The sequence below is a fragment of the Anastrepha obliqua genome, chromosome 3, assembly GCF_027943255.1.
Source record: "Anastrepha obliqua isolate idAnaObli1 chromosome 3, idAnaObli1_1.0, whole genome shotgun sequence".
Taxonomy (NCBI): domain Eukaryota; kingdom Metazoa; phylum Arthropoda; class Insecta; order Diptera; family Tephritidae; genus Anastrepha; species Anastrepha obliqua.
In genome coordinates this window covers 2,982,752-2,999,644 of record NC_072894.1, presented here as the reverse complement: position 1 = coordinate 2,999,644, position 16,893 = coordinate 2,982,752, and the positions used below count along the sequence as shown (strand labels likewise).

Here is a 16,893-nt window from a genome sequence, read left to right as displayed (position 1 = left end):
TATACTTAGTGCCGCTGTCACACATCATAATAAGTTTTAAGCCATACTTAGCTGGCTTGTTGGGTATGTACATGCGAAAAGACGATCTACCTCTAAATACCAGGAGTTGTTCATCTATTGTTACATAATTACCTGGAATATAGTTTTCAATACACTTTTGTATAAAAGAATCCCAAACGTTTTTAATTGGAGCAAATTTGTCAGAGATTCTTTGGATACGTTGCGATTTGTCATCAAATCTTAAACGTGTTTGAAGAAACAAAAAACGGTCTTTACTCATGGTTGCCACATATCGTGATCCATAATGAGTACTATCAAAGAGCTCTCTAGCGGCGGGATGATTATCTTTTCTTGCAGCTGAGAGGACTAATACTCCAAGCAGAGCTTTTATTTCCTTTGCGATTGTTAATCTATTTGTGGCTGTAGCAGGTTTAGAATTATTGTGTCTTAAATTTATTTCGGCATTTGTCCATTGCACAATTTCGTTTAATATTTCCTCACTTATAAACATTTCAAAACATTTAAGGGGATTAACGATATTTTTGCAGTTGCGAGTAGGTCCACGAGTTTTGTGCACTATGTTACATGCTATATGATGAAATTTAGGCTTAACGGTTGACCATTTGTGGAGGTTTTTTCCACGTAATATATTTTTCGAAAATGTTATGATGTGTGAATTCGGTCTTAATCCCAAGTTTTGTGAACTAGTCACTTCTTCAGTTTCATTTGATATTTCAATATCACTGTCTGAGTTTCTAGAAACAAACGGGGAAACATTGTCTTCTTCTGATTCAGAAGAAGTTTTTGAAAAGCTGTCGTCACTTAACACCACGTCGCTTTCGTCTGCATCGCTTTCAATTACATCCTCATTTTCAGAATAATCACAACTCTCAAAAAACTTTTCAATTTCATTATCGGTTAATGTGTTTTTATTATAAGCCATTTTGTTTTTCAACTAAAGTAAAAAAGGACAAAGTAAATAATTCCGCAATATAAAAATACAAATAAGCAATGATATTAATCCAGACATAAAAGTCACGCTAGTACTAACCTTCGACGATTCGACGAGCACAAAACAAAAATAAGTAATGTTCTAGCAACGCGATTTAAAAAACACGACTGCTTGCAACAAGAGTCAATGACCTACTAACACCATGCAAAATTTGAGAGTATTAGACACACACATTTAAAAGCAATTTAGTAAAAAAAAAACGATGCTCGTCGAATCGTCGATCATTCGTACTCCAGGGTTAAGCAATACGAAAAAACATTATTTTTATCTTATTCGATTAGTTCACGTCTGCAACGCTTAGCAGGATTTTTAAAACACTGAAAACGGCTGTTATTATTGTAACTCATGGATCTTCCTTGCCCCATTCCCACGATAGGGCTTTCCCTTCAATTCTTCTCAAGCTTATAGATTTTAATTCTCTGTTCGATCCCTCATCTCTGGTACTCAACCACACCAGCACACTAACAGTCAGTAGGACCATTCTGGACATGCTTAAAATATTTTTAAAGAAATCGCCAACATTTTTTCATCAATTTTTTTTCACTAATTCTCTTGCCTTGAACTGCTGTAGTTGAGTTCCACACCGTTTGTCTTAAATCCCTTGAACATGTTTTTGAAAAATATAGCTGCAAAATGGAGCGTGAAAACTGCTGAAAACAAATTATGCTGTTTCTTTTTCTCCAGATTCTGGCTTTGACATGTGTTTGTGTTCAACTAACCACCCTTACACGTTTTGTTTGTAAAAAGACCGGCAGCTGGAAATATAAGTCGCAGAAATGTATTTAAATTGTTAAGGCACTGTTTAAGGGACGCAAAGGAGGGATGGGGCTTACCGGATGGTAGCCACTTATATTCAACAGAAAAATGGCCAGAGCAGCTAAGCGAAACTATAATTGTGCTCTTTCCATATCAGCCCGAGTCTATTGTTACCATCTCCTTTCAAAACAATGCTAACGTCCTAAAAGGGACCGTAGAGGAAGTCGTACACATTAGCCAAGATTTTGGAGACAACAAAGCTTCAGGCCCGAACCAAGTGCCAAACAAAGTACTAAACATAGATATCAGGGAAAAAACGCAGATGTTTGCGCACACCATAAATAAGTGTCTGGAACAAGGTATATTTTTCAAGGCATGGGAAACTCCGAAGTCAAGAAAGCCACCCGCAATGTCAGACTCATATCGCCCATCTGCCTCTTAGACACTAGAGGGAAAGTGGAAAAATTTATCTCGTAAGGTTAGCTGCTTTCAATCAACGCTGTACGCGCTAAATAAGGTGGCTTCAACAGCACAATAATCGATAAAAACGAAAAGATGGATAAGAAATACCAAGCAAAAATCATTATTACGCTGGGCATTAGGAAGGCTTTCAACACTTCCAACTGGAAACAAATAATGCGAGGTCTTAGTCTAACATGTTCATATAGGCTTAACGGGGTGATTAAGGCGATTTTAAGACTTTCTTCCTCTGCTACTGGGATGTGGTGAAACGCTCGACGAAGACGTGGAGTTGTGGTAAAGATCCACTTGCCCTCCAGCGCTGCTGAATAGTCTTGTAGGATATCAGTCTGGTATAGTTTGGTCATTGAGTCTTCGGTAAACCCAGTATGATCTCCAGTCACCAACTTTATTTGTGGCCATATATAACGAGCGAGTGGGCGCTCTGATGCTCTGACTTGGCAGAGTTCGACCACCAGCTAGAACTAAAATTTGTCCGTTTGCAAACGTACAGAACACAATTGAAGGTCGCGCTATGCTCACGGTGGTTCAGTGGTCGGAATGTGGTGTCTAGCTGAGTGTATGGCTCACATACGGTTTGACAAATTACTTAGTAGTTCAGGAAAAGCCTTCAAGAAGTGAGTGAATTTATTCACTTCATTGACGGCGCACACACGGCAAAATGAGGACTTTAGGAGGTCAAAAAGCGATTTATCAACTTGAAGATAAAGTCTAAATTAGTTTATATTTTTCGAGTCTGATAGTCGTTCCATCACAAAGCGAATAATTCACCTTTAATATGTTTACAATAAAGGAGTGGGAGGGCCCGGCAGATAAGCGAAATGATTGTACGTTTAATTTGCTTTCTACCGTCGAATGAACAATACGCATTGTTTCCTTCGCCTCGTGTTTAAATATCAACAGTAGTCAATAACATGGAATCTACAGGTATGTACATTTTATTAATACAGTAAAATTAAAAATAATGTAATCGTAAGTATTTAAATAATATATTATATTGCATGTCTAGTTAAATTTCCTTTTATAATTCATGTTTACTTAGACTTACAAAAAAAGTTCCGCTAAGTACCGTTTTCTGTCTTCGATATTTTCAGTTAACAGTTAGTTGGCCGTTATTATTGTGAATTTTGAGAACTCAAACGAACTCATTGTGACACTATCCTCTTTTATTTACAGGTAGCCGGAGTGATCAAAGTCACTCGAAAATACATGTTGGAAAAATGGATCTGATTTTAGTGCTACAAAATGAAAACTTTTATAAATTATCATCGTCTAAGTATGTGGAACGATTAACTAGTTACATATTGGACAATCATAGTATTTATAAACAATCAGAAGACAGTGCGTTACGAATAAAATGTGTTCTCAAAGTGTTTGTTTCGAAACTTTTGAAAAAATGGAAGAACTCGAATTGGAAGATTCAGAGATTCACCAAGTACAATTCAGCATGGTTAAAAAACGACTTGGAGTTACCAGCAGTGAAAACTGTGAGCAACGTTTCAAACCTAAAAAGTGTTAAAGGCAGACCATCAAAATCTTTCGAAGAGGGCTCTGTACGAACAAAAAGAAGACGTGTTCAACCAATTGTTGCTAAAATAACTCCAGAGGTATTGTGTGCTGCCGCTGAAGCTAGTCTAACAAAATCTACAAATACAAACGCATAAAACAAATTCATGATACACCAAAGACTTCTGGTATCACACCCTATTCCCCTGAGGAGGCTTTAGCGTTCATCATTGACTCTGATATGGGTAAAGAAGATTACATTGACATGCAAAGAGGGGCGAAATCTCGGGGTGCCAATATATATCCTGCATACAATGTTATAGCGCAGACAAAGAAACAGTGCTACCCTGACAATATAAAAATATCAGAAACAGAAGTCCAAATCCCCGTCCAAGATGTTCTTGACCACACGGTACGCAGACTTGCAGATGTACAGCACGATGTACTTCTTACACACCACGATCACGAAGAGAACGCACCCATTAAAGTGGTGTACAAATGGGGTATTGACGGGAGTGGCGGCCATTCCACATACAAACAATGTTTTGTAAACAACTCATTATATGGTGACACTAACATTATTTTGTGTACTATTGTGCCATTACAAATGTCAGAGAACACAACAAGGAATGGAAAACAGATTATATGGCAAAACCCTAGTCCTTCCTCCTCAAGATATAGCCGCATTATTCGATTGCAAATTGAGAAAGAGACAAAAGAATCTGTGAAGCTGCATTACGACGAAATTGAAGAGCAAATATCGAGGTTAAAGGTTACGAAAGTAACTTTTAACGACAAAACATATACTTTCAAACATTATCCTGTATGTACAATGATGGATGGCAAGACTTGCAACGTTTTAACTGACACATCATCAACGCAAGCTTGCAACATATGTAAAGCATCACCCAATGAGCTAAACAACATAGATTTGCTTTTGAGAAAACAATATTCCAAGGCTCCGTTCAAGTTTGGTATATCTGTGCTCCATTCGTACTTAAGGTGTTACGAGTATCTACTCCACATCTCGTATAAAATAGAGTTGCAGCAATGGCAAGCCAGGGGCACAGCAGCCAAAGAGAATATTAAAAAAAGAAAAAACGAGATAACTGAAAAGTTCTACAAAGAAATGGGATTGGTGGTGGATCAACCGAAACAAGGAGGGGGGAATTCCAATGACGGAAATACGGCCAGGAAATTTTTTGCTGAGCCTACCAAATCGTCTAATATAACAGGTATAGATACGGAAATCATCAAAAGATTCGCCAACACCCTAAGCGTATTATCATGCGGATTCAACGTAAATCACGAAAAATTCAAAAATTACAGTATTGAAACTGCAAAACTTTGCATTGATAGGTATGGCTGGTACAAAATGAGTGCTTCTGTCCACAAACTCCTGATACATGGAGCAGATATTATTAAGGAGCTGCCACTACCTGTAGGTTTATTCTCCGAAGATGTATTGGAGACCAGCCAAAAGGAATTTAAAAGCGTACGGCTTTTCCATACTAGAAAGACCTCCAGGATCGACACCAATACCGACATTGCGCACTGGATGCTTATAGCTTCCGATCCTATAATTGCATCGAAGAGGAGGAGCCACTATAAAAGAAGGAAACCATTTGCTAAGGAGGTTTTAGAAATGTTGGAAAATCCTTCAATAGAAAACGTCATCAATAAAGATGATGATGACGAAAACGAAGATGATGGCCAAGAACATGAAGATGATGATGAAGCATCCTAATTATTAATCATTATAAACTATAGATATACCTAAATAAGGACCCAACCTATATAGTATTGTATCATGTATAGGTATTGAAATATACTTACTTTTTTTCCTTTCCTAAATAAATATTTTTTATTTCTGTTAACTGTTTTACTCCTATCACTTTTCCTTTTTAGTTATGTAGGTAAGTTTGTATAGGTTAGAAGTTAGGAGGTACTTACAAGTATTTTTAAGTTCAAATACAATTAAGAAAATGTAGTAGTTAATGTACATAAATAATACGACACACACACCAACAACGTGCAAAAACAACATAATAGAAGTGCTTTGGGTAATAGGTACAGGCTTCCCGAGTACCCATTCATTCTTGTTTATCATTATTTTTCATAACGTATTGGTTAGGAACCCTAAAAAGTGCAAATGAATAATTTTTTTCAAATTTGTAGTTTTTGACCTCCTAAACTCCTCATTTTGCCGTGTGTGCGGCGGTAATAGAAATAATTGAGGCGGTGACGTAAGAGCATACGCTGCGGAAACAGGTGCTGGGGTCTGAAATGCATTCATGTCTGAGTGCCACTATGATCCCACAATGGTGTGGTATGCTCCAATTAGTGAATATAGTATTGTAGCTGTACAGAATGTCCAACGGATTGGTCGACGGAGTCCAACGTTTAGTGCGAGTAATTGACTTAGTTTGCAAGAGAAGTGTCGACAGATATTATGTGCCTGGTCAAAGATGTACAGACAACTGGGGGCTGCTGGTGTTTCCCAAATTCTGTGGCGAATGTGCAAGGGCGTGTGCACTCGTTAATCTACATGTCCCATCTGATGTGATGGTGGCAGGTTGTGGGTGGGTCCGGGTGTAGGTGCTGTGTTGCGGGGCATTTGGCACCTCGATAATTTCATTTGCCAGTAGGAGAAGTTGGCATTGCCACATAGCGGCAGTCAAATTTTTTTTGTTTGCAAATGTCACCGTATAGCCATCTTTAAATCCTTAAATATTTTGAAAGCGAAAGCGACAAGCAAAACAGAGAGTGGCTAGCACTTGTATTTGATAAGAAGAAATTAAATATGAGTGATCAGGAACTTGTTATCAATTTTACACCACAATTGCTAAAATTGCACAGATAACAAGCTCAGCTTATGAAGCGACGGCATTTCTCCCAACAAGACTTCATCTATCTTCAGGGGCATCGACCGTCTGAAAATGAAAAAGAAGCACTGGCCCGTGCTCCCATCCAACAACCAACTACCACTTAGGCTGATATTAAACAACGATCAATTAGAAAGGTAAATATGCTCATCTCATTGGCAAAAACCTGCACTGTGGACTCTATCGAGCAAAAAAAGAGGAAATTGGCTGTAGTGTAGATACGCCTTGTGTTTATGGATATCGTTTCATCACAAAGATGATAGATTTACAAGGTTTGGTCTTTAACTCTAATGAAAAAGAAAATTGTGAGAAGAACTTCGGCTGCCGTGTCTCTCAAGTGACGTCACAGCCGAATTGTGCACGATCATCTAACATATATTCACACACTTATTCCATCAGTCGTTGTTCAGATGGTAACGAAGTGTATCAGCAGCACAATCTCTTTTTTTTTTTTGTAAGCACATTCGAAGTGACGTCCCCCATCAGCTGATTCTGCCAAATTCGCTCGTTATTTATGATTCGCTCAGAGCTGAATAACGGTTTGTTAAAAAGCACACCTCTAAAAATCGTTTCTCCATGTTGTGATCCCACAAATAGTAAACAAACCTCAGCTGATGTACACTTTTTGTGCATTCACAATAGGTTTTTTAAATTGCTTTCAAAAATATTCACAGTGATCGATGTAAACGTTCACATATGCATATAAATCCATCAAATTAATTTATCCGTTCACATATGGCAGATTACCTGCAAAATTGACAATAAGCTGTCAATACTACTTTGAGAGGTTTTTCTTCATAGAAATTATTTTGGTGGAATATTTCGGTGTTTTTGGTTTCTTTAATTATTATTAACGATATCAAAAATATACAAGGAGAAGGAATAGCTAATTTAATTGCGCAGTTAGCTGCTAATAATAAACAGTTGGAGGAAATCCGTCTGCGACGTTTCTTCCTCTTAATTGGCGCGATAACTGCTTACGCGATTTTGGCTGAGTTTAACAAAGCGCGCCAGTCGTTTCTTTCTTGTGCTAACCGGCGCCAATTGGACACACCAAGTGAAGCCAAGTCCTTCTCCACTTGATCTTTCCAACGCAGAGGAGGTCTTCCTTTTCCTCTGCTACCACCAGCTGGTATCGAATACTTTCAAAGCCGAAGCGTTTGTATCCATTCGGACGACATGACCCAGCCAACGAAGCCGCCGGATCTTTATTCGCTGCGCTATGTCTATGTCGTCGTAAAGCTCATACAGCTCATCGTTCCATCGTCTGCGATATTCGCCGTTGCCAACGTGCAAAGGTCCAAAAATCTTACGCAGAATCTTTCTCTCGAGCACTCCAAGCGTCGCTTCATCGGATGTTGCGCCATACGTTAGGACGGGCATGATGGGAGCCTTGTAGAGTGTTAGTTTTGTTCGTCGAGAGAGGACTTTACTTCTCAGCTGCCTACTTAGTCCAAAGTTGCACTTGTTGGTAAGAGAGATTCTACGTTGGATTTCCGCGCTGACATTATTATCGGTATTAATGCTGGTTCCTAAATAAACGAAGTCTTTTACAACCTCGAAATTATAACTGTCAACAGTGACGTGGATGCCGATACGCGAGTGCGCCGACTGTTTGTTTGAAGACAGGAGGTACTTCGTTTTGTCCTCGTTCACCACCAGACCCATTCGCTTTGCCTCTTTATCCAGTTTGGGGAAGGCAGAACTAACAGCGCGGTTGTTAAGGTCGATGATGTCAATATCATCGGCATACGCCAACAATTGTACGCTCTTATAAAATATTGTGCCTGAGCGATTAAGTTCTGCGACATTTACTGAGGTTGAAAAAATTATGGTAGCAAAGCGCATGGGATATTCTATTATTTATTACATTTTATAGTAAGTAATAAGAGGACAAAGCGTTCGTACACTCGGAGGTTTGCCATTGCCTGCCAAGGGGCGACTGCTAGTAGAAAACACTTTTTCTTCATTTTGGTATTTCATCGAGATTCGAACATACGTCCTCTCTGTGAATTCCGAATGGTAGTCACGCGCCTACGCATTCGGCTACAGAGGCCGAGGACTTTTCTGTTGAGAATATTGCAAACAGCAAAGTGTTGTTGAACAATCTTCAACATGAATATTTCGACATTCTCAACAATTAGACATTCATGAATTGACTGTTTGGCTGATTTAACCTGTAAACGTGCTCATGGTGGACATTGAATAAAAATAGTGAAGCCTGATATAATCTAAATTTGTATATGTTTTGTTCTAGAAAAAATTGAAGAGTGTATTTTGAAAAACTTTCCATTATTATATTACCCCTTCAGAAATTGCTGCATTTTTTTTTTTTTTTTGTAATTTGCAAAATACAATTTTGTTAATTTATCTTCAAATAAAACACAAAAACAATTGTAAACAACGCATCACGCACCTGTTTAGCAATTTTTTTTTTTTTAACTAGGGCTAAAAACCAACTTAAAGTTGCAAAAACTCTACCTTATCTCAGGGGTACAGGTTTCCTCGATTACCCTGTACTTTTCCTCTCCTTCGACCCGTTTTGCTATTCTCCTTTTGATTATAAATCTGAAATAATTTGAGATATTCCAAGAACTTAGAAGAAATTGAGTGTAAAATGCGATATCTCTATATTTGCTGCGCTCACTCAAGTGGCTTTTCTTACGAATGCAAGAGTGGTACAAGATTGCTCTTTCTCAAATGCTGTAACTTCAGTACAGAAAATAAAAATAAGAGGAAGTGGAAGAGAAAGAATAAGCGAAAGTGGGTGGAAAGTCGAGGATATAGAATAAATCTTGTGCACATATATCTGCACATCCATCTATTTGCACACAAATTCAATTACAAAAATAACTTATAAGCAAACGTTTGTTTAAATCCAGTACTAACATCGGCTGTCAAAATCGAGAGAATAAATAAGCACTTTTGAGAAGGCACCACCTTCTATATTCTGTCCACCGTGGCCACTTTCTCTATTCTCTAAATTGTGGTGAGAATGTTCATATAAATTGGTGAATACGAAGTGCAACGAAGAAGAAGAGATGTGCCATATTAAAGTGAACAAATCATGTAAAAGAAGCAGCATTGCGGAAATTGTATTTGTTGACTCGTGAATAAAAACATAGTTGTGCTTGTTAAACGGATTTTATTAATTTCTACGCATATTCTAAACCCGAAATTATGGATCCAGCTCTGCTGAGAGAACGCGAGGCGTTCAAAAAACGGGCCATGGCCACTCCCACGTTAGTATATCAATATACATACCTACTACAATATCCGATTAACAAAGATTTTTAAAACCAGAGTGGAGAAGAAGCCAAAAGCTGAGGCCCCACCAGCCCTACCTAAAGATGACGCTAAAAGGAAAATGCGCCCGCCCAGTGCACCTAAATTGGATTCGAGCACGTAAGTCATATAGCACCAATATTTGTTTGGTCTAGTTTTATAGTGCACATATAAATACTTTAAATACTTCAGGTATAAAACCATGTCGGGAAGTTCGCAATATCGGTTTGGAGTACTAGCAAAAATTGTAAAACACATGCGCACACGGCACCAAGACGGAGATGATCATCCTCTGACCATTGAGGAAATTTTGGATGAAACGAATCAATTGGATATTGGACAATCTGTAAAAAATGTACGCAGCTAAAATCGGCTACTAAATTTGAGAATGATATTTAGTCTTTTAATTATAGTGGCTAGCCTCCGAAGCACTCACAAACAATCCAAAAATCGAGGCGACGCCGGATGGCCAACGTTTCAGTTTCAAACCTGTGTACAAAATTAAGGATGGCAAAAGTTTACTGCGGCTTCTCAAGCAGCACGATCTGAAGGGCTTAGGTGGAGTACTGCTAGACGATGTACAGGAATCTTTGCCTCACTGTGAAAAAGTACTCAAAAATCGTGCTTCGGAAATAATATTCATAGTTCGACCGCTCGACAAAAAAAAGATACTATTTTACAACGATAGGACAGCGAACTTCATGGTACTTTTTAATTGAAATCCTCATTTATGCAAATTAAATTACAGATTATCTTCACAGGTGGATGAAGAATTTCAAAAGCTGTGGCGTTCGGCGACTGTAGACGCCATGGATGACGCAAAAATTGATGAGTATCTTGAAAAACAAGGTGACTTCCTATCTAAAGTATGTTGTTGTTATTATATCTATAAAATTTTGATTGCAGGTATTCGTTCAATGCAAGACCATGGACCAAAGAAACCAGTGCCAAAAAGAAAGAAAGCCACAAACAAGAAACGGCAATTCAAGAAGCCCAGAGATAATGAGCATTTGGCTGACGTTTTGGAAACTTACGAAGATAACACTTTAACTCAAAAAGGTGTTAATCCTACGTAAACCAATAACCTAGTTTAGTTTATTCAGAGATGTTTTGATATATGAATATAAGAACACTAGCATCCCCGTATGCGACGTTATATGCATTTTCTTTCAAAATATTTATTATTAAAAAGCCGAAAAAAATATTTTTTATTTTACTTCATTTTTTTATTTTTTGTACACAAGAATTGGATGATGATTTAAAAAATAAATAAATAATAATACACTTCTATTAGGTATTTGGCCGAGCTCCTCCTCCTATTTGTGGCGTACGTCTTGATGTGGTTCCACAAATGCAGGGACCTACAGTTTTAAGCCGACTCCGAACGGCACATATTTTTTTTTATGAGGAGCTCTTTCATGGCAGAAATACAATCGGAGGTTTGCCATTGCCTGCCGAGGGGGACCGCTATTAGGAAAAACTTTCTCATTTTTTTGTTTCACGCAGAGATTGGAACCTATTCCCTGTCTTCTGCATTTTACTGTATGCCGTCGGCCATTCGCCAATTTTTTTTCTACAGAAGCAAAAAACTGTCCAGTGCCAATATATCATGCTAAGGAGAGAATTCACTGTAATCAGCTCTGTTAAAAGTTTCACCATACCACGGCGGCGGTTACACTTCATTTTTGACAATTCACACTATTCGTAGCCCGTGAGACTTCTCTATACATTAACGTTCTCTGCCTATTGAAACTTTTACTGCAACATTTTTTGTTTTGCTCTTTTCAGAGAGAATAAGGCTCGGGGAAGGACCGCCGATGTCATCCTGGTAATGAAATTTTTTGAATTTAATCAGCTGAGTGAATTTAGGGGAAGTACCGTCTAATTTATTTGCTGACGAAGTGAAAGTTTTCCTTTAAGTGGTCTCAAAAAGGCAAACAGAAAAGTAACGCCGCTTAGAATAAAAGAAAAAACTGGCATTCTGAACAAAGTAAATGCTTAAATTTCCATTAATGCAGTAGCTAATACCTTCCACGTACATAGAGCAAAAATAACTCGTATTAAAACGAAATAAACAGTCCATAAGAAAGTTTGTTAAGCGATCTGAATCCGGTCTAGGTAGAAGGAAAAGTCATAATATTTCTGAGTTTCCAAAAATGGAAAACTTTCGTTCTGGATACTGTAGCAATATGTCCAGCATGTGAAGGCACTCCGCACGACACTAATCACCTCTTCACATATCCCATCAAACCCACTCATCTAATACCACTCTCCCTATGGACCCAACCTGTCGAAATAGCTAGACGAAAACGACCGGTAATCTACACTACACTGATAGGCTAAAGTATACTGATACAACAACAACAATTGGTTTTCGGATCAAAGGACCAAAATCTTAAGAATTACAAGTGATATTGTAAAAGAGAAAGCCACGTTTTTACATGCCAAAATTCAGGAAAAACCTGGAGTCTTTCACTCTTGCTATGGTTGGGTTGCAAACTTTAAAAAGAGGCATGGAATATGATGGATAAAATTTGCAGAGAAACATTATCAAATAAAGGTGACTGGATCCAACCATTTTTAAACAGATTTAACAAATGAATTGTGGATTGAAGTTTGACAAAAGAGCAGATATAAGATGCCGATGAGTCTTTCGGAGCGCTTACCCGATAAAACTTTTGTGCGCTCAAAAGAAACCTCGGTTCGCCGGCATACAATCAGTAAGGAGAGAAAAACTTTCCTGGCTTGTACAAAAACTGCTGGAAACTATAGAGTGAAAATAATGGTTATTGGGAAACGGGAAATCCGCGTTCATTAAAAAGATTTACAAAGGAAATAAAAGTGCTTGGATGACCTCAGCTTTATTTGAATAATGGTTTCACAGAACATTTGTTCGAGAGGTATCTTCATTTTTGTCAAAGCAGAGAATCCTGCTTTGATCAAAAATTGCTTAAATAAGCAGGTAAAAGAGTTCCTTCCTCTTCTTGTTGATAATGCTCCATTCCATCCCAAAGAAGACGAGTGAGGCTCTAATACAGCCCATGGACCAAAACGTTATTAAGCTTACTAAATTAAACTACAAAAATCCCTCTTAATTCCCATTGTGGCGTCGTGAAGGAAGAGTTACAAATATAGGACCCTATTATGAGCAACATTCGATCTTCGACTGTGGTCGAAAGTGCTGATCGAACGAATTTTCATTTGGTATTATGGTGCGCATTCGTTGAAGAATAGGACTATTGTGAATTTCGATCGCTCGACGCATTTATAATAGATAATTTTTTCTCAGCTGATACAGCATATCAAAATAAAAGAAAAACCGATTGTGTTGAAATTCTTTGCTAACAACATTTTTAAAAGTTAAAAAAAGTATTTTTTGTGAAAATGAGTACAACGGAGTTGTGGTGCGACGATTCATCGGACGATGAAAGATTAGTGGAACTAGCTAGAAGTAGAAAACAGTTGAGGGGCGCATCCAACCCCCTAGAAATGGCTTCCACTGAATAAGTTTAGAATTTTCAAAATGTGTTGACGTACTTAATATTACAGAAATTTTCTTACAGATTTTTAAAGAACTTTAGATTATCTAAAAAGGCATTTATGAACCTACTGTCCAGTACAGAAAACCAGTTCCAGCAGTGCACCCGAGAAAAATCCAAGCGAGAAGGAGTCCTGAAAAATCGATTTAGATCTTTGTTGCAGGCAAGAGCTCTTTACTATTCTCCAAAAAAAGCAACACAAATTATTAATGTGTGTGCAGCTTTGCACAACATTTGCTTGTTTTATAATGTTCAACTTCCGGATGAAGAGTTATCCGATGAGACCCTCAACGATGATGCTGAAGATATTGAAGTGGAGTCAAATAACGGAGAAGCAGAAAACATAAGAAATGAAATTCTTAGAATATTATAGAAAAATCTAAAAAGTATTAAATAGAAACCTTTACGCCACAGTTTCTGTTTTATTTTTGTTTTAAATTTTTTTTATTCAATTATTCGTCATTCGAAAAAAAGAGGTTGTCTGTAAAATCGGTTTACTGACGATAGTTTAACGTGATAACGTCATAAGAAAATACTGATTGAATGGTTGCATTTTTCAAAAGAAAATTTTAATTTTATTTGTTTGATAGATATTTTGTATGGATATAGAGAATGAGTTAACATTAACATAACATAATATAACATAACATAACACAACACAACACAACACAACACAACATAACATAACATAACATAACATAACATAACATAACATAACATAACATATCATAAAGCATTCACCAACAGCTTTCATTTGATACCCATATTGTACATACACGTCCGAAGGTTACCCGGGTCCACGTTTTGACCTATATCTCGAGACCCTATCTACCAATAGGTATTCAAACTATACGGAAATCATCTTCAATATCTACTTAACAATGTGTGTAAGTTTGGTTTAATTCGGTTCAAAGACACGGCGGGTCCACGTTTTGGCATATATTTCGAGACCCTAGTCATCAATAGGTATGAAAATTACCCCGTATTAAAGCACTTATCAACAGCTTTCATTTGATATCCATATTGTATAAACACATTCTAGGGTCCACGTTTTGGTCTCTATCTCGAGACCCTAGTCACGGAACGGATGGAAATACTCTGAACTAAAGCATTCACCAACAGCTTCCATTTGACACCCATATTGTACATACACATCCGAAGGTTACCCGGGTCCACGTTTTGACCTATATCTCGAGACCATATCTACCAATATGTACCCAAACTATACGGAAACTATCTTCAATACCTCCTTAACAATGTGTGGAAGTTTGGTTTAATTCGGTGCAAAGACACGGCGGGTTCACGTTTTGGCATATATTTCCAGACCCTAGTCATCAATAGGTATGAAAATTACCCCGTATTAAAGCACTTATCAACAGCTTTCATTTGATACCCATATTGTACATACACATCCGAAGGTTACCCGGGTCCACGTTTTGACCTATATCTCGAGCCCTATTTCCAAAATAAAATATAATCCATGTTACTCGTGATGTAGCTTTCGAATGGTGAAAGAATTTTTAAAATCGGTCCAGTAGTTTTTGAGCCTATTCATTACAACCAAACAAACAAAGTTTTCCTCTTTATAATATTAGTATAGATATGGTAAATATTACCATACATATTTTCCTTCATATATAATAAAAAAATTAATAATAATAACCTTAAAACAACAGGTATTATTAACAAACTTGGTTTTATTTTAAATTCTTCAAGTGAATCAAATTAATAATAATCAATAAGAAGGCATATGCAAATACAAATACGTGAATTTATATATGTACATATGCGCATATACATACATATATACGCTCACTTAAGTAGGGGAGAGCAAGATGTCGAACGTTGCCGTTCGTGTGCTTTGTTTGCTTTGTCGTTCCTTCCGCGCTTTCGCTTGCAGTTCATTCAATGCAATGAGCAAGGTAACACTAATATGAGCAAGGTAACACTAATGAGCAAGGTAACTACATATGAACAAGGTAACACTAATATGAGCAAGGTAACTACATATGGGCAAGGTAACACTAATATGAGCAAGGTAACACTAATGAGCAAGGTAACACTAAAGAGCAAGGTAACACTAATGAGCAAGGTAACTACATATGAACAAGGTAACACTAATATGAGCAAGGTAACTACATATGGGCAAGGTAACACTAATATGAGAAAGGTAACACTAATGAGCAAGGTAACGACACATTTTTTCGTGCGTGCAGCCTGTTAAATCGAATTATAAGACGTTATCACGTCAATATGTATTTCAGTTCCTCTACGTATTTCAACCCATACCTGCCAAGGGAAAATAAAAATGTATTTCTATAAACATCACAAAAAACAAAAACATTATTAACCTTAATCCATTTTGCTGCCGTTCTAACTGGTGGTAAATTCCTCCCATTTTTTTCCTGCTTGTACTTTGGTGGAAATCCCTTTTGCGAATTGTGGATTCTCTTCCATGAATGCAACTAGCCTTTCTAATTGCTGTTTGGTACTCACGACTTTCGACCTGCATAAGATTAACAAAATTAGTATATATTTATTATTTGGTTACTATAAAACAATAAATAATCGCAAACAACGTACATTTTAACAAGTTTTCCCACAATACGCTACACAATCGAAAGCAAAATTGCATTCCACTCTAAATTCGGTATACAACGGAAATTTCGACTGCGTTGCACCGCTCATAATACCAAATTGACATTCGATTTTCGATCTTCGACAACCAACGAATATCGAAGATCGAATGCAACTCATAATAGGGGCCATAGATTATTAAGTTAAAATAAAGATCATGAGAGCAGAGAGAGGAAGGCGCTCTTATGAGTTTGTTCAAAAATTATTAATTGCAAGGTTTGGTCATCCGAAGCCCGTCTCAGGGCAGCTGGCAGCAGAATTCTGCCCGCTTATTTCACATGTTTTCGTACACTCGTCCAATCCACGGACCGTGGACCACGGTATACGAAACAATATTGACATTCTCGAACCAGTTTTTGTGGTGATTAATTGAAAGTATTACAAATAAAATATTATCATGAGGTACGAGTAAGAATAGGTTCAACCAACGCCAATGCATGACCCGAAGCTCATGGCCACATACGTTTTTTGTTATAACTATATTACTTAACGGTGCAGAATTAGTACGGAGTATTTAGAAATACGCAATAACTATATTTCCTTTTTTAAGATCATAAACAATTCATGCCAATTCGTGACCGTGCCGTTAAAATTTTGATTGTTTACGTGAACTTTCAAATGGTGTGGTTTGCGATACACCCACTAAAAATAGTGGCAGTAAAAATGTAATACCTCTTTTTGTAGGCTTATATTTATAAATAAATCTTTGAACTGTGAGATTAGTTCTACTACTGAGATCTTGCAGTATATGAACATGCATATGTATGTAAATATATGTAAATATTCACATATT

General features: G+C 37.3%; 1 protein-coding gene across 1 annotated transcript; it reads left to right on the top strand.

Annotated features, from left to right (window-relative positions):
• The first annotated feature begins 9,712 nt into the window (after nt 1–9,712).
• Nucleotides 9,713–11,145, top strand: LOC129240956 (general transcription factor IIE subunit 2). The gene is made up of 6 exons (XM_054877037.1): nt 9,713–9,881; nt 9,943–10,044; nt 10,117–10,279; nt 10,338–10,628; nt 10,686–10,773; nt 10,831–11,145. The coding sequence occupies exons 1-6, from the start codon at nt 9,820–9,822 to the stop codon at nt 10,998–11,000; spliced, it is 876 nt and encodes a 291-aa protein (XP_054733012.1). The 5' UTR covers nt 9,713–9,819; the 3' UTR covers nt 11,001–11,145.
• Nucleotides 11,146–16,893: the final 5,748 nt, after the last annotated feature.

What these genes read in the sequence shown, in the direction of transcription:
- LOC129240956 (XM_054877037.1), top strand. Translation starts at nt 9,820, where the DNA reads ATGGATCCAGCTCTGCTGAGAGAACGCGAGGCGTTCAAAAAACGGGCC. An exon ending in CGGGCCATGGCCACTCCCAC is followed by an intron (nt 9,882 to 9,942) that starts GTTAGTATATCA and finishes TTTTAAAACCAG; the next exon opens with AGTGGAGAAGAAGCCAAAAG. An exon ending in CCTAAATTGGATTCGAGCAC is followed by an intron (nt 10,045 to 10,116) that starts GTAAGTCATATA and finishes TAAATACTTCAG; the next exon opens with GTATAAAACCATGTCGGGAA.